Source organism: Chelmon rostratus, chromosome 6 (genome assembly GCF_017976325.1).
Source record: "Chelmon rostratus isolate fCheRos1 chromosome 6, fCheRos1.pri, whole genome shotgun sequence".
Classification (NCBI taxonomy): Eukaryota; Metazoa; Chordata; class Actinopteri; order Chaetodontiformes; family Chaetodontidae; genus Chelmon; species Chelmon rostratus.
The window spans coordinates 9,909,564-9,927,856 of NC_055663.1; the positions used below are offsets into that span (position 1 = coordinate 9,909,564).

Here is an 18,293-nt window from a genome sequence, read left to right on the forward strand (position 1 = left end):
GATAACCCTGTTCCTTCTCCTTGACTGTTCATAGTTTCATTTCCTTTCCTCCCCCTGAATCATTAATTTGTTGGTGTTCAAGTCTTGATGCTTGACTTGCTACTCCAATCACGTCACAGAGCCGCCTTCGGCTTTTATGTCTCTGTATCACAGTCTCGTGAAGGAAGTGGTGGAGTGGTGTTGGGCTCATCGTTACATGAACAGAAATCAGTCTTTTTAATCGAGCCTCTGCCAGTGACCCTCACGGCATAGATGCTCTTCATCACAAAGATGTAAACACAGTATCAGAGAGTGGGTGGTGTTGTTGCCCTCTTGTTGTAATCTTTCCCTGACAGCTTTCTCATGTTCTACTGGTGTTTACACAATCAGTCTGTCAACATGTTACCTGTTGAACTCACATGACGTGACTCTGTCAAAACACTCTGACCTTGAAAGCTGGTAGACACACATCGCTGACATGTTGCAGTTGTCATCTAAGGGGAGGAGGAGAGGGAGAAGAGGATGGTGAAAGAAAGGCGAGAAAAGAGAAGTAGCAGAGGAAGGCACTGCAATAAATAGAGCAAACATCATAGTTAATAGTTTAAAGTACTAAAACAAGAAATAAAATGATGAAAGAATCACTCAGTAGAATACAGTCAAAATGTATGAACAAAATGTAGCATCAGTTGAAAATATATATGAAATGTGACTGAGACTTTGACAAAGTGCACCTAGATTTTGTACAAGTCCATCTCTAATCTGTCTACAGTTGGGTTATTTATCTTTTTGGCTCGTCCAGTGATTTGCTGTTTTTTTTTCTGATCACTGCCCAATCTCCTCAGCCCTGCTGATCTACTGGGTGCTGGCCTTCATCATGAAGACCATAAAGTTTGCCAAGTACACCGAGCATGGCATCGGCCCCAGGCAGCTACGCTACTGCATCACAGGACTGCTCGTGCTGCTGTATGGACTCCTACTAGCTGTGGAGATCAATGTCATTCTGGGCAGGGTGAGTGTGTGTGTGTGTAGTGTTGTCACGTGTGTCCAGGCATGTGCAACCATCTGATTGTTTTTAGCTCCTCTCCTTTTAGCCTGAAATCCAAATGGCTCCAGTGGTCAGTGATCAGTTAAGCTGTCCTAGGTGTGTTAGAAATAGATCGGATCCAATGATGCTGCATGTTTGTTTTTAGGAAACTTGTGTTGGTGCTGGTGATGGTGGTGACAGCTGCCATTGTTTGTTTTGAATGTTTTGAATGTGTATGATGTTGAGATAATGTCAGGAGTCACGTGGAACCTGCCTGTTTCTCATGACATTTCTGAACTTCTTTTAGTATTACTTTCTACCTTTCCTATTATTGCTTGCTTTATGTGGATGATAATGATAGTAACATATACTCATGACTTATACACTAATTTCTAAGGGAACAAAAACACACAAATACTGGACAAATAGACAGTTTGATGTGATGATGGAACTGGATGTTTAGAGTTTATGTTGTGAGTCATAGTGAAGGAGACATGAATGTCTGTACAATGATTTATGACTGGCCATTCAAAAACAAAAGTTTAAACTTCACGATGGTGCTAGATGAAAGGTCAGGGGATCACCAAAGTCATTTCGCTTGCTGTGTCTTCTGCCTCTCTGCTTCAGCTGTAAAAATCTTGACCAATAGTTGAACTGGTGTTGCTGTTCAACTTATCCAGTCTCTTTTTGTACATCTATATGGGATTTAACCAGTGACTACTTCTTAACTTCACTACTGTTTTAAGTAATTTTAGTATTATAGATAGTGGGCTGTCCTTGTTCTGATGGTGTTAGGACGGATGCTTGCTGTGTGGACCCTAGGCTGGGCTAACGTTGACTCAGTGGAGCTCTGAGTGTTAGCAGACTCCTCTTCATTGCCATCGGCTCCAGTGTTTGTCTGTCTGAAAAAACTGTCAGAGGTTTTTTGGCTCCTACCTTTCCTCCTTGTCATTGTCCAGAATGTCACAAAGGAAGCACTGTAGTTATCTGCGTTGCTGACTGTTAGGCTAGCTATGGTTGCTAGGTGATGTTAGCTTGTATTAAAGTGTTGAACCTCGCTGGGGTTGATTAGGCATCTTTTTTTTCCACAACTACACGATCTCCGGTTCCAGTGTTTTGAGCCCAGAGGGGGAGGGACAAAGATCCCAACTTCTCAAGAAAATGGAGTAAATACAAGGCAGGAAAAAACACACAGAATCATAAAATGAAGGACAAAATGAAAAAATAAAGATTATTACAGGAAGGCAAAGGCTAGGTCCTCTCAGCTTTATGAAGCAGACAGAGCCTCAGGCTGCCATCTGACTCATACCTGGTTCAAAGGCATGCCAGCCTGGTGCCACACTAAACTGGGACTGTAATGTGATCAACAGTATCCATAAAATAGATTCTGAGAGTGGTATAAATATAGATATATAAATATAATAATATATATAATATATTGCACAATAAACCCATCATGGTCACATCTTTTGATTTTGTACATTTTTAGCCACTTTAGCCTTTTGTAATAACCACCACTGACTGAGAAAATGTAAGACTGCTGTGCATTTTTTTCCCGTTTCTTCTCTGGACAGTTCTCTGTGTTTGCCCCTGTTAACCTCTGCACTGAGCACACATCTATTACTGAATCTCACTTTGGGTAAACAGCAAAGAAAGAGATTCTCCCCTCAAGCCCTGCTCTTGGTCTATTGAAGCACTTTGCCTAAACCCACTGAGTATTTTTACTGGATCACAGTTGAAAGTCTGTTGTCTGTTTAGCAGTACATATTGAATGAGCTCTTTTAATGAGATTCAATAGTTTTTATGTTGATCAAAACATGTATTTGTAAATGCATCACTCAAATGAAATATTACTTAATTGACTCTCTTGCATCACATTTTTCATGAATCCTAATGCTTAATCAAATTTAATGAAGACACCACAAAACATGACTTTGCAAATCATGACTGGTGAACATTATTCCTCTCTTGACCGATTTTCCAACAAAAACATGAAAAAAGAATGCAATGAGACCCACAGTATAATGAATTAATATAGTTTGTGTTTGTGTAGCTTTGCTCCAAAGACTCTGTTGCACTGTTTTGTCTTCGTATAATATATTGTGAGGCTAAATTTCACTGCACCACATGTATTCTGCTCTGTTCATTCTATTCTATTGACCTTTTAGAAGCTCCAGACTGCTAGTTGTGAAAGTGGAACATCCATATAAAGCTTTTCCAACATTTAGCAATTGCCATAGTGATTTCAGACAACCTGTAATTTATCCCGCTGGTAAGACTGTGTTCAGCTGTCATGGCCACTGTGTAGTATCTCTCACATGCAGAAAATTGTAGTTATTAATTCCACAGATGTTGTCTCAAATGAGTTGATGTTTCTGTTTCATTGAATGTCTAATCAGCAGCTTGTGGTCAGTGGTCTTATATATATTCGGTATTGAGGTTGCGGTAGACAACTCAGAGAGTTAAATAATGAATGAAACCTGTCTTTCTGTTCCTTCCTTTCTGTACTACCTCTTACAGCGCTACATGTGTTTCGCCGACCCAACCGAGGTGAAGCCTCCTGAGGACCTCCAGGACCTCGGCGTTCGTTTCCTGCAGCCCTTTGTCAACCTTTTGTCCAAAGCCACCTACTGGTGGATGAACACCTTCATTACCTCCGCTCACAGACGGCCCATAGACCTCAAGGTCATCGGCAAACTACCTATCGCGATGAGAGCCCTCACCAACTACATGAAGCTACGCAAGGCCTTTGAAGAGCAGAAGGTTAGTGCACCGACTGATTACTGTTGGCCATCTTTGTGAAACTTTTGTGAACAGTATGGGGTTGTTGTTCAATGCTTGAATCATCATAGCCCATAGACAAATGTGAAAAGGCATTAAAAGACTTATTAGACTTCAATTCGTCCAATCAGTACATGGTGAAGCACATTAGGAGTAAATGTTAGGTGTGTATGCTGTGCCATTTTCTACAATGAGCATTTGAAATTAAACTGGTGTCCTCCTGTTCATTTTAACAGGCAATACAAAAATCTCAAGGTTTTGATCTGTGGGAGATGATTTCCAAGTTTAGTATCTGGCTTCGCTGCACTTCTTGAGAACTGAGATCTTGTAACTGATGTGGGAAAAATCAAAAGCGCCACTCTGTCTCTTGCGTCATTAGTGCTGAATAAATAATCACGGATATATCAGGCTCTGGTGCAGATAGCAACAGAAAGTAACACAAGATGATCTGCAAAAAATCAGGCAGAGCTGTTTTTTTCTCTGAATTGTAGTTTCTGTATTTTACAAATGTCTGCCTGTCCTCTTGTTATTTCAAGATGACATACTTAGGCCAAGCCAGATTATGAATTAGGAAAAAAAACTGCTGTCGCTCTTTCTGAATGTGGTGATTATCATCAAGGGATCAACTTGAATCTCCCACTCACAGACACAAATAAGGTTTCAAGTATTTATGTAAGAGCTTAGAGTGCAGCTTGTTTGGTGGTACTTCACTTTATTTTGAGCCCATTTGTTAGTTTAACCGTCTTAGGTTTGTGATGTTAAACTGACATTCTGACAAATGCATGAAGTGATCTGGGAATCTTTCATGCTATAGTGTTTTTCCTTTTTTTGATACAGCTGTTCTCTTAAAAAATTTGATCTCTGTCCTGTGATGACTCAGCCCGGCTGAACTGGGACCATTAAACTGTACTCAGACGTCACAGAGATTATTAGTCAATCGTAAACACAGAAATGTCACAGTGCCTTTAAACGTGCACACATTTACACATGCTCAAGTAATTGCTTCTAATCGCAGTCTTTTATTTAGTAATACATATATAAGAAATTCACCTTGTACCTTTCAGTTGGTGCTGTGTTGAGAGCTGTTGATTAAATCCTGTGGTCACGTCTGGTGTTGTTTTGGTTTACAGTACTGTATACTGCAAGGTTTTCCTCCATGTATGTAATTGAGGTGGACAAAATATTACATGTGTTTGAACATAAAACTGAGTCAGTGGAAACTTGCTTGTCAGCCAGGTCTTTTCTGTGTGGATGCTGCATGTTGTCCCTATGTCTTTGTTGGTTTCCTCCAGGTGCTCTGGTTTCTTCCCACAGTCCCAATACATACAGATTTAATGATCTGGAAACTACTCTGGCTCTTGTCCATTGCATGCTGGGATACTTCAGCCCCTTAGTACCCTAAGCTGGTATAGAGATTGGGTGGTTGAATGGATGGATGCTCTTCTATAAAACAACCAGGATTTGGTGGTTTGATCTTTGGCTTTTCCTGTCCACGTGGTGAAGTGCGAGTATTTGAGCAAACTCTTATTCTGATTCCCAACCTCTGAGTCTTTGGCCACCTCTCTGATTTGCTTAACAATGAAATGGTAATTCAGTGTGATTATCAGGCTGGCTCTTGATGTGTGTGTATATGGGGGGAACTAAATTGCTTTGGACAAAAATGATGCAATGCAAGCCCACAGCTTGAAAAATGTTTTTTACTGAGAGTATCCTCATATGCTCTCATAGCCACGTAGTCTAGGGCTGCACCAAACGATTATTTTTTCATCATTCAATCTAACGATTCTTTTGTAGATTAGTCAATCTAACAACAATTCATTGATTATTCGATCTTTTTTTTATGACTCGATTAATATGACAATTCTTTGGATTTACAGACTGTAATATTAGTTTAAGCTTTTTCCTCGTTATTCTTCTTTCTTGCCTCTCCTTGCTCTGTCTCACTCATGGAGCACGTGTCAGGGGTCAGAGGTGAAGGGCCTCCTCTACAGGGTCATTGTTTTCCAGTGTTTGGAAGGTCGCAGAGATTCGTCACTGCTGCGTGTGCGTCCGGTGTGAACACAACCCCACTTCCTTCCGGGATAGCGAGGGATAAGAGAGACTGAGAGATCCCAGTGGAGAGGTGGAGTGAAGGGGGTGGGAGGGGGGCATTTAGAGGAGAGCCCGGAGGCACTGGGTCATTCCCATTCTACTGTGAACGAGGTGACATCCCGACCCCTGCGGGGGTGAAAGCACTGCACTTCATGGGAAGCTAGTTTCACTCTGCGTTTGTGAGAATGAAACGTCCTCCTTCCGTCTTGTGTGAACCCAAGGTAGAAAGAAAGGATGTGTGTGTTTTGTCTATATGCGGGTGTTTGTACATGTGACGTGCACGGTAACACATTTCGTATGAAGGCCGAGGTTCAGTATGAGCTCAAATGGAAAGATAAAGACACATGGTAATGGTCACGTCTGTTCTCAGAGTTCTGAGAATGACTCACGTTCAAACACGCCCACAATGAAAATATTCTGGGAGTGTTTACTGCACGTGACAGTCCAGATGTTTTCCTGTGATCATTGCTGAATGACTACTGCAGCAAACTGTCTCTTTGTTAATATACAGTATATAAGACATTATAAATCAGAAGAAATTACTCTGGCAATCTGGAAGATTTCAACCCTGATTTGGCGACACCTACAGTTTCTGGTGGTAACAGCAAATGCGGTTTAGTACTACAGGTCACACAATTCTTGGGGCAGCAAAACAAGCTGCTGTTTTAATAAAGATATCTGGCAATAATTTGCCTTTTTCCATCATTCTGTGAGGAACCGTGATCTGATTTTAGGCTGAACACGACACAAGTCTGCGGACAGCAGGTCATCGTGAAACTGAAATTAGCGAGAGGGATACCCAGTCGGTACTACTGCAGATATATAAATACTACAGTACTTTCATCAGTGGGTCATAGGCTCAATCACCATTGTGTTACCTGATTTTGTGATACGTAGTGACCTCAAAGACATTTATTTAAATGAAAATCTTCAAGCTTATAGCTTCAACTCTCAAAGTGGTTTTTAGTGTCTTTGTTTGAAAACCCTGATCCTGTTTCATTATTTAATACTTGTCCTCTGCATGACTGTGGCAGTTTTCTAGCGTTATTAGTTACAGATCAGTTAAACATAACTGGCTCAGCTCCACTGTGAAACTTGTCTTTGATCATGAGATGTGAGCAGCAGTGAGGAAATAAATGCTGAACTTAACCCTGTTTTGCAGGTTTCTGTTGCAGTGGTGTGCTGACTATTGAGTTACTGTCAATTCAGCTTTAGTGTTCAAACAGTTACATCCTCTTGCTCTGTTAAAAGGCTGTATTGTCTAACCTAGTTTCTTTTTTCTTTGTTATGCTTCCAGTTCAGCTCCACAGAGAAATGGCTGTGTATAATATTTGGTGTTATGATTTATGCAAAGGGCACCAGCCATCGTCATTATACTAATGGAACAATGAGAATGTGTCACTGATAGATGATGATTTATATTTGTAATTTAGATTTCAATAACCTAAATCCTTTTAAGTTGACAAAACTGTTATTCAGTCACTGCCGATTAGCAAATGACAATCAACATCTGAATGTAGTTCATTTCCCCAATGTGGTCACTATATTACCTCTATTCCCTCAGAAGCCTCAGGGCACAGCACCCCAGGGCCCAAAGCTGATCTGGCAGGCCTTGAGGAAAGCGTTCGGCAGACCTCTCATTCTCAGCATCACATTCCGCTTCCTGGCCGACCTGCTGGGCTTCGCCGGTCCCCTCTGCATCTCTGGCATCGTCCACCACATCAGCAAGGACAACCGCACCATTCAGCAGCCGGTGAGGATTCAACCATGCTATCATGCACACAGTAGGAAAACATTATATAGCATAAGAGAGCAAATAAAACTCTTAAGCCTCTTTATTGTGAGTGCTTTGGGACTTTTGTTCCAGAGGTTTACTTCAGTGAATACACAAATATGCAGAGACTGGGTGTGCAGAGGACAGGTGACATGCAGACTTTGCTTATTGCATGAATTTGAAGTTACTCTCTGAAGAGTTTCTACATAATTATAGTGTCATACAAATGATTCAAATGGCATTTTTGTAAGTTTTTCCAAAATCTGGTAGTCAAACTATATCTTGTTTTCTTTACAAATACATCTCCTCAGCAATGACAGTAGTCAGTTGTTTTTTTTGTCTCATAGTTCCCCTAAATGCAACAGCAGTTTTGCAAACTTGGGATCATTTTGTACCATTGTTGTATCTCTACATTCTGTCTTAAAGGTGAAGTAAAGCTGAATACTTGGTTTCAAATCTTAAGTGTTTGTGTATACATATTAATGACTAAAAAAGCAGCACTAAAATAAAGTTTGGGCAAAAAGTATCTTTAGTTATTACATATTAAGAGTTTAGCACTCAAAAAAAGGACTGTGTGGGCATCCAAGTTCAAACAAGCAAAGACCGAAATAATCAAAACTCCTGTAGCTTTGGCAGAAAATGATATGTTCTTGTCAGAGCCCATTGCCGAATAATAAAAACGAATGGAGAAATTTTCTTTGCAGGACCTTTGATGTTGCTTTGGAAATGCTAATCAAGTGTTAAACTGAAGAAACAGTGACATCTCTTGACAGAATGTATTTGGCTCCGGTTTTGTTTCTACCATGGATTTCACACAGCAGTCACACCTATCGGTGTGGTTGGTAGAGACATCAGAGTTGGCTGAAATAACCAGTTTTTACCAACATTTGTTGAATCTTATTTTTTAAGTGTTGCAACAGGAATGTTGTCAAAGTTAAACAGGACTGAGAGAAGGATTCAGAAACAGCCGGAGCAGACATAACAGAGAGGTCACATGGCTTCCTCCTGCCTCTCAGAGGTCACGGTGACAGTACTGTCTGCCCCAATGGTGTACTAATTTAGTCCTTGTCAAATATTTATGAGACTTATTGCTGCTAGAGTCGGTCTCAGTTTCTTAGATTCCATGCAGGGCAGACTGCCATATCAGACAGACACTCGGGCATCCTTCTGTAAGAATAACTCTTACAAAACATAACTTGTTTGAGACATTCATGCGAGCCAGTGGCATATCAAAACTTAATTTAAAAAATGGTTAAAAGAATTGTAAGGCACTTCAAGTAAATGGCCATGACAGCGTGTCGGTTCGGAGAGAAGACTGAAAATAGGCCTGTTCGTAAAATAGCCAATGAGGCAGTAGCAGGATGGTGTTTATGGGTCTTAGGGTGAGAAATGTGTTTTTGAGAGAGAGATGAGAAACTGAAAAGAGAAATTTCATGTTGAGTGGATGTGGAGTTGAGAAACGTTTCTAATCAATAATTTGTAACCCCTCCTTGGTGAATGATCCCTTCCTGATGGAGAATTAATTTATCTTTGAGGGAGATATTGTATCAGCTCCTGTATCTGAACCACACTCTTCTTTGGTTTCCATCTCACACTCTATGCATCAGCTGTGTGAAATGGTACATTTTAAATGCGTGCTGTTACCCTGTTTTGAAGTGATGAACAGGAACGAATTTAGTTGAAATTCAGTAATGACAGAAAATCAAATCCAGTCTCCAGCCTGTGTGATTGTCTTGCTTGACTAACAATGATAAACGGGTCGATACCATCATCTCCCCAACTCCCTTCCAGATGACTTTGCTGGGGATCTATTTCATTTCGTCCAAAGAGTTTCTTGAGAATGCATATGTGCTGGCCGTGCTGCTCTTCTTCGCCCTGCTCCTGCAGAGGACCTTCCTCCAGGCCTCCTACTATGTGGCCATTGAAACAGGCATCAACCTGCGTGGGGCCATACAGGTATGGCATTTTAGGAAATTCTCCACTTAACATTTGACTTTTTGACCTTTAAAGTCCATTGAGGTGGTACTGTTTGTCGACGAGGGTCAGATTGTGATTGTCCTCTCCCCCAGACAAAAATCTACAACAAGATCATGCGTCTGTGCACCTCCAACATGTCCATGGGCGAGTTAACTGTTGCTCAGATCTGCAACCTTGTTGCCATAGATACCAACCAGCTCATGTGGTTCTTCTTCCTCTGTCCCAACCTGTGGGCCATGCCAGTACAGGTAAGAAATGTTAGCCTACTCTAATAAGTAGTGATGGTCAGGAAATAATGAAGAAGATGTATTACACTGGAATAATGTGTTGTGCATGATTGGGCTGTATAATGGCTCATATTCCCCACAGTAACTTTAAATTCTTTAATTTAATCTGTGATATAGACGGTGGGCTTTTGTTCGTTTTCTCATTAGAAAAGTACTTTGTGCATTCGTAGTGTTTACATTCTTTCGTTCAGATCAAGTTTTACAGTGTGTTATAGTGTATTGTGCAGTGTAATTGTCTTTCGTTTTGCTGCCTCTCTGTTATTGCATTGCTCTTCCATTGTATTGCGTATTGTGCTATTTTCTTCCTGTTACACTTCATTAAGCTGTGTTTCCAAAGTGTTTATTTCTACACTGGATTTTTGTCTGCTGTGTTGCGTCTGCATTTTGTCTTCATTGTTGTGTGTCATGCTGTGCATCGTTTCCCATCAGCCTCACAGTATAGGGCAAAGCTCATTTTATGAGGGAAACAAAGCGTTGTACACAGAGATGTGAAGGCTGAAAAAGGAGTGTCAGGTGTTATAGCCCCCGTGGGACTTACGGCAAATGTGTGCAGTAAATTGATGTGAAAAGATGAGATGAGATGTGAAATTCTTCTTCTTTTTGTTTGCTTTTTGTTAGAAAGATTTACAGAAGATAATTACAAATACTTTGCTTCACGCCTGTTTTGACACATCCAGGGTCAAATCACTTTCCAATAGATTCGTAATCGAGGCAGCCAGTAGATATTACCTGAGGAAATCTTTTATTTACCTTTACCTTACAGTCTCAAAGTCACACTTGGACCAACTGCATAACAAATAAAGAGAAAAAATAAATAAATGAAATGACAATAAAACCAGACAAAACATTTGCTTTCTTCTTTTCTGATTTCTGATTATAAACACAGTCAACAATCTTTACTATGCAACGTCCAACTATGAGTGAAATCACATTTTAAATGAATGAATAGTTGTTACAAACTGCTAGCCAAAATATGAGAATGTTATATTTATGAATAACAAGACAGAAACGGGCTGTGCTTCATCGTTCAGCAGCAGTATAACCTTGATTGTGGTGTTTCTGAGGCCTGTGCTGCATTAGTATTCTCCCTCTGTGCCCACCTGTCTGCCCCAAACTGTGGATAAATCCGTCGTGCTGGATCTTTACTGCCTCCTGACCTGATGGGATGTGTCACTGGCTTTTTTTTTTAAGTTTGCCAGTGATCTCAGATCTTTGAGTCATTTTCATTGGCTTTTTATCTTTGTTGCAGCACCTATCTTTGAAATCTCATGTTTTCAATTAAATGACTGCACTGATGGTTCAGGAGATTAGCCCCTCTTGTCACCCAATACATGATAACAGGAAGTGTTTGCAAAATCATCTCTCTCCAGTAACCAGCTCTGTTCTGTATCTTGCAACCCTTTGGCATACTGTGTGTTCAGTTTGAACACTTAAAATAGCAAGTAAGTGTCCCGCTAAGTGGCGACAGTGTGACAGTGAGCCAGCATGCACATCACCAGAGCCCTGGAACTGGCCAGTGTAAATGGGCCGCAGTCCTTTTAAATATTATCAATTCCGACACTATCAAAGACTCTGTAGACTTGAGCTGCCAGCTCATTTAGCCCATGTGCTCAGTATTTTTCTATTTCTCCAATTTCCCTAGTCAGTAATGTTTGATGTTCATTAAATCCAAAGCTGCTGCATTTAATCAGGAAATAAAGGGTTTATAGATAATGGCTGAATCACATTTATGTAAAATAACTACCAGTTACAGAAACATGGTTGCAGCCATTGGTAAAATAAATAAATAAATAAAATGGAAATACTCAAGTGAAGTACAAGTACCTGGAATTTATACTTCAGTACAGTACTCGAGTAAATGTATTTAGATGCATTCCATACCTAACATTATATCTAACATTACCATGTTAGCATTGTTATTATGACCATGTTAGCACTCTGTTACTTACATTTATTTCAAAGCACCTTTGCCTGAATATAGCTGCTAGCATGGCTGTAGACTCTTATCTTGAGGTGCTGAGGGAAAAACTGCAGTTAGGAAATGGTCTGTCAGATTAGAGGGAGTGATGGTGCTGTATGTTACTATATGTAGCATGAAGCCTTTAAACAGCATCACACAATTGAATCAGGTGTGATGCTGTGAGAGGGTAACAGAGACCGTGTGGGGGTTGGTGGCTCCACAACTCTACATTGCAGTTGCCATGCTAATACCATGGTTACATATGACTGACACCTAAGATGCAGCTAATGTGAAAAGGTGTTTCTTTTTGTAGTTATTGCAAAGAAAATCAAATCATATTGTGCTGTTCTTTTACCTGTCACCCATCGCCTCCAGCGGCACACATTATCCTGCGACAGATGAAGGAGAGGGTGTGTGTGAAACGCCGCATCCATCTCCATCTGGTTCTTTGTGTCCTGGGGATTTCTGAACCAGGCGCGCTTTCAGCGTGATGCCTAAGACAGTGGGTGGCTGGAAAGGAGCCAAAGGCCAGGTGGAAGCATGAGGGAGAGCTACTGTATGTGGCGGATGAAAGAAGCATTATTTTCATAAATATTTAAACTGGAACTAGACACATTTTTTTTACTTTAACGTATCATTATGAAGCATATAGAGGCTATAGAATAATGACATTATCAGCGTTAAGAGTGGTTTCTTATAAGCCTCACTTTCACAGTTATTTTGTCTGCCACTGGGTGTGAGAATGAAGGCTGACTGGTGATCCGGTCCAGCTGCCACCATTTCTGTCTGTTTTTGTGTCTCCATTATAGATTAAATGAATGAATAAACTTCCACCTTTTCTCCTAATGTTTTCTTCTAACCCCCCCACCCCACCCCACCCTGACGCCAACCCCTGCTAGTTACTTGTTTGCATGTAGCATTACTCAAAACTATGTTCGTACACCATATAATACTATGACAACTTCACTTTATCTCTGCAGTCAGCATGCTTCTTTCTTCTCTCATATTTCCAAAGTGGTGTTGATCGTTTCTTCACGGCATTTAGAAACAGATGGTGGTGTGTCATGTGTCATTGGTAGTTGTTCGACTCTGAGGAAACTGGAAAGAGATCTGGTTGTTGTTGTGACAGCGGCGCCAACAATAGCACCACCTGGGAACATATGCTTTGCATATTCCTTCACTTGCAAGCATTTGTGCATGAATGTCAGTGTATACATACTTAGCATTTGCTTTGTTCATAGCGGGTATCAGAGATGAGGGTTTTAAGATTCATATTACTTGAATGACATGCATGTATGCTCAAGGACACCGCGTTCAGAAAGCGCTGCACTGTGTTAGTGCGTTTTCATGAGCTCAGGGAGGAACGTTGCGTAACTGACTGACTACTGGCTTGGTTGATATCTTTTCTTTCTTTCTTTGTTCTTTGTATCTTCCACTGTCAGATCATTGTGGGAGTGATCCTGCTCTACTACCTCTTGGGAATCAGTGCCTTGATTGGAGCGACCGTCATTGCTGTGTTAGCCCCCGTACAATACTTTGTGGCCACCAAGCTGTCCCAAACACAAAAGAGCACTCTGGTGAGTATTTTTATAGGCTCTTTTACAGACTTCTTTTTATCTATTTTTAGCCATGCTAGCAGCTATGGAGGACAGCATCTGTTGGATAGGCAGGCGGTTGATCTATTGGGCCACCAATCTGGTCCAGGCTGAAATAGCTCAACAATTGTTGGAGAGATTGCTGTGATTTTTGTACAACCTGACTTTTCCTTTAGTACCACCATTTGTGGTTCAGAGTGAAAATTTAATAGGATATAATACCATGCAAATTGCTGCAGATGGCTTTTTCAGTATTAGAGCCTCACAGAGCTGCTAGTGTAGTTTCAGACTCCTTGTTTTATGAAAATCATGTTGGAATTAAGTTAATTTTACATACCTTTTATTCCCTTACATCAATGAGAAACTGAAAGCAGTGGCTAACTCTTAGCCGTGCATAGTTACCAACAATCTTTTCACATGTTGGAAAAAAAATATTAACAGTGTGTTCAACGTGCGTGAGCTCTGAACGGTCTCTTTTTAAAGAGATCGTGCAGGACTATGCAAACAGAGTTGGTCAATATTGGTTCGTCCACATCCAGGCGATGCAGTGGATGTAGTAATGGAGTTGAATCAGGATGTCACATGTACAAAGACACACACACTCAAAACAACAGTCATTCCCTCCTCAGGGAATAAAATCTTTGTTTTAAGATAGAAGAAACAACAAAATGTTTTCAGTCACACATGATATGCTAATATGGCCTCAAGCCTTTCTGCTGCTCCCTGCTACTACATTCAATAAGACTGGTCAACTGTAATAAGATAAGACTTTATTAATCCCCAGCTGAGGAAATTTGGATATTAATGATAATGATCTTGACACTGTGGCGCATGAGAACCAGAGACAACCACTTCGCTTTGATGGCTTAGATGTTTGTGTTGCCAATTGTGAGGAAGTAGAGGTGATTGCGCTTGTGTTGCTCTCTGGCTTCACCTTTTACAGTTCATCTGTCCTTGATGTGTCAGATTACGGCTGTGTGATCAAAGGCTCCCTTTACACTGGCAGGAATACTCCAGCGAACGTCTAAAGAAGACCAATGAGCTGCTGAGGGGCATCAAGCTGCTGAAGCTGTATGCTTGGGAACACATTTTCTGTGACAGTGTGGAGGAGACCAGGGGCAAAGAGCTCACCAGCCTGCAGGCCTTCGCTCTTTACACATCCATATCCAGTAAGACACTTTGCTTTCTGACATTTAAATTTCATGAAATATAATAAAATGTTTCTTCCTTAGAAAAAAAAAGCTTTCACGCAAAGGCACAAGGCTTTATTTACTCGACTAATGTGTTTCTGTTGTAACTTTATTGAACCCACAATTTCCAGTCAACATGTATAATTCAACACATAAATCTGAAAATATTTTTCAGTACTTCCAATTTATTTTTTTCAATTGCACGTGACATTAATTTTCCCTTTACAATACTGAAAAATATGTCAATGCACAAACTGGTCACTTAATACTTATTTGTTTTCCATGAATTGTCCTCCTCGTCTTCTTCCTCACTCTCTGATTAACAGTGGCCACAGCCGGCATGGCTCCCGTCCTGGAATAGACTGTATCCAATCTAAAAATCAATGGCAGATTTAACAACAGTGAACAACAGTCCTCCTGGACAATTTCACGAGAGTTATTGAACAGAACGGTTTTATTCACCATTACACTGTCACTGCTGTAACAACCTTGCTTTTATCTTGACATCCATACTTTTTTAGATAAAATTTAATGATATATCAAATTTACTGCATAATTGACAATATAGAGTCACATGTCTACGCTTCCTCCTGCTGTACAAAAGTAAAATATCCCGGAAAGTTCCCAGAGAGTTTGTACAGTAGTGATCAGGGGATCGAGCTGCAGCATGGAGGTCCCAGCCATACACCTGCTTGACTCGACAGTGACTCAATCACAGCTGTCAGTCATGACACCTACTTTGTGTAGCATCAAATAACTAATTATAAGTAATCAGAAAATTGAATTTGTAACTTGAACCTAAAGCAGTGTGATAAGAACTAGCAAAAATAACAAATTTATTTGATGTGTAGTTTTTTTTAGTTTGGCACTTGTCCCATCTGCAAACATAGAGGGAACGAGGTTCACGACTTCACTTTTTCACTTTTGAGGAGCCGTCATGTACTCTGCTGTCACAGATTCAAACTCAGTATCACACTGTGATTACCCAATATGCCCTTGCAGACTGCTGACCCAACAGCAGCCATGTGGTTTTGACTCTGCCTAATTGGTTTCGAAAAAGTTATTTGAAACCAAAAACATGAATTGATGAAAAGGAATTTTCTCATCCCATACGCAACCAAGTAATCATTAAATTGAAATGAAACTTGAAAAAAAACAAACCTCCAAACATATGAAGTTTTAACAGAATATCTGTGAGTTGACATAGATAAACGACTGCTTATTTTGTGAGACTGTACAGTAGCAAGAGACAAAACAAGTCCAAAAATAGTAACTATGTTCTTTATTTTGTTTATTTTCACTAGTTAACGTCCTTGATAACACCTTCATATCCTCCTGCCTATTTTTCTGCTTTCAGTTTTCATGAACGCAGCCATTCCCATCGCAGCTGTGCTGACGGTGAGTAACTTCTAGCTCTGTCTCCTAAATATAATGTTGATGCTTCAGATAAATGTGCTTATAGTTGTGTCTAGTTATAAACAGAGCTCATAACTACTGAGCAGAGTGCATCCCGTTAACTTTTCCCCTGTGTGACGGACGGAGCAGAGACAGTGTCAAGCAGTCAGAGTGTGTGATGTCCAGATTTCAAGTGACACAGTCAGCACCACCCTAAATCCTGTCTGCATTTATAGAAGTCCTTCATGGTCACCGTGGTAACACATTTGAAAAATCACACAGATGCTAAGTACAGGGAAGATTAGAAATGACAAATATAGAGAAGGACTTTTATGGTGATCTTTATGGTCCTCCAGGTGTTGATTGGACAAAAACAACAACTCTGTCTCTATCTCTTATTGCTTCTGAATAGTACTTTTAGCTTATTCGATGAAGTTGATGCATGTGCATGATTCTTGCAATTTTTTATTGATATGGCTGATTGAAAGTCTGTTTGGATAAAAGCATCAGCTGAAAAAATCTAACATTTCAAGTTCAACAACAACTTGATGCTGACAACTAAAGAATGACTTCTTTTTCTCTTTGATGGCCAGTCAAAAGTCACTAGTTCAAAGGTTTAAAGATCTAAATTCATGCTGTTCTTGAGACTAACATCAGGCCATTCTGTCCTCCCTCTCATTCTGCAGACGTTTGTGGTTCATGTTCACATCTCCGAGGACGCTGATCTGTCCCCAGCTGTGGCCTTTGCCTCTCTGTCCCTCTTTCACATCCTGGTCACCCCCCTCTTCCTGCTCTCCAGCGTGGTGCGCTCCACCGTCAAGGCTCTTGTTAGGTGAGAAACTAACAAGTGTTTTTACAGTAGAGTGCAGTGTCAGATTTATCCTTTTTAATAAATCACAAAGAATCATGTTTCATAACTTGTTGATAAACTAGGAAACACTGGTTTGTTGTTGTTTTTGATTGTTTATTGTCTGTGAATTTCAGAGTCCTCTGAAAATAGTCCTGCAGAAGGAGATGTTAGCTGAAACAACAGAAGCTCTACTTGCAATGAGCAGAGTAGTAAAAAGCAACATAATTAGATGAAACACTTGAGCTTCTCTTGTTGTAGATGGTTTGGCTGCATTTGTTCATGTGACATAGAGCTTCATTTCTCTGGTGTGTTAGTGCACTTTCCTGACTCTGGAACATTGTGCCTATTTATTTCTGCAATTACCTTCACAATTAGTTTGGGAGTCAAGACATCTGTTGTGATTAGGCTGCTGCAGAGATCACTCTCCTTTCGCTGCTAATGCTGCACAAGTCAATAGCTTCCCTTCCTATCATGCTTCTGGGTGTTTATGTTGCTTTAATTATTAACCTGAGTGATAAAGTTGATGTAGGCACAGGTCCTGTGGTTTAACAGATCTGTGCAGGGCAATTAGGATGCGTATTATCAACAGGCTTTAGAAAACAAGTACAATAACTTGAAAAAGTAGGGGCAATTGAGAATGACAGGTATACAGCATACAGTAGACTCACTGTAATTTGCTGGGTTTTGTGTTCAGAAAAGGCCCTCATAGAAAAAGGAAAATCATTCAATTTTAACTCCAGTATTCAAAAAGTGAAGCATTAAAAGGGTTAATCTGAGCTATGAGAGTATAACTGCACAAACTCTGTAAGCACCTTCCATATACAGTTAGACACTAAGGAAAAGAGGCTAAATAATTTCAATTATCGTCATAAAATTCTACATTTGGCTGCTCTGTGAATAACGACCTCTCTGCTTTGCCTGAAGTGGTTATTTACACCTTCTAGATGCATAATCTAAACTCGGATAATTAAGAAAATGAAGTATAAATTAATTTACTGCTTAGAAGATTGAAGCAGTCTTCTAAGGATGTCTCATAAAGTCAATGAAGCGGAACTCGTTTCCATAACACTTTCTAAGCAATGAGGGCATGTCAGTTTAAATCCCATTACCTCTATCTGTACCTCTTGGAAATGATCACAGGGCACGAGTGTAATGGGTGGGTGTGATGAAACTCACTGCCTTAAATTACAAATTACACATCACACATTTTATATGCTGCCTGGGCTTAGAGGAGGGCAGCTAATATAACTGTGATGGTGTAAGCACCTTATTTTAACCAGAGTGGCTTTTCTTTCTTGCATGTGGAAGCTGCCTGTGATCCTCTGAGATGCCTATTTTTGGGATTGTATGATCTGACACACTTTGTCAGACGCCAGAAAAAGAAACAGCG

At 40.3% G+C, this 18,293-nt stretch overlaps 1 protein-coding gene across 4 annotated transcripts in view; it reads left to right on the forward strand.

The window, feature by feature from the left end:
* abcc8 (ATP-binding cassette, sub-family C (CFTR/MRP), member 8) overlaps positions 1-18,293 on the forward strand; it is a 61,321-nt gene that overhangs the window by 13,614 nt on the left and 29,414 nt on the right. For all 4 annotated transcript variants that reach the window (XM_041938240.1, XM_041938242.1, XM_041938241.1 and 1 more), the window contains 9 exons: positions 822-988; positions 3,524-3,766; positions 7,440-7,628; positions 9,441-9,605; positions 9,719-9,874; positions 13,316-13,450; positions 14,475-14,637; positions 16,016-16,056; positions 16,740-16,885. In XM_041938240.1, the coding sequence (XP_041794174.1) occupies positions 822-988; positions 3,524-3,766; positions 7,440-7,628; positions 9,441-9,605; positions 9,719-9,874; positions 13,316-13,450; positions 14,475-14,637; positions 16,016-16,056; positions 16,740-16,885 (1,405 nt within the window). The remainder of the gene's footprint in view (positions 1-821; positions 989-3,523; positions 3,767-7,439; positions 7,629-9,440; positions 9,606-9,718; positions 9,875-13,315; positions 13,451-14,474; positions 14,638-16,015; positions 16,057-16,739; positions 16,886-18,293) is intronic.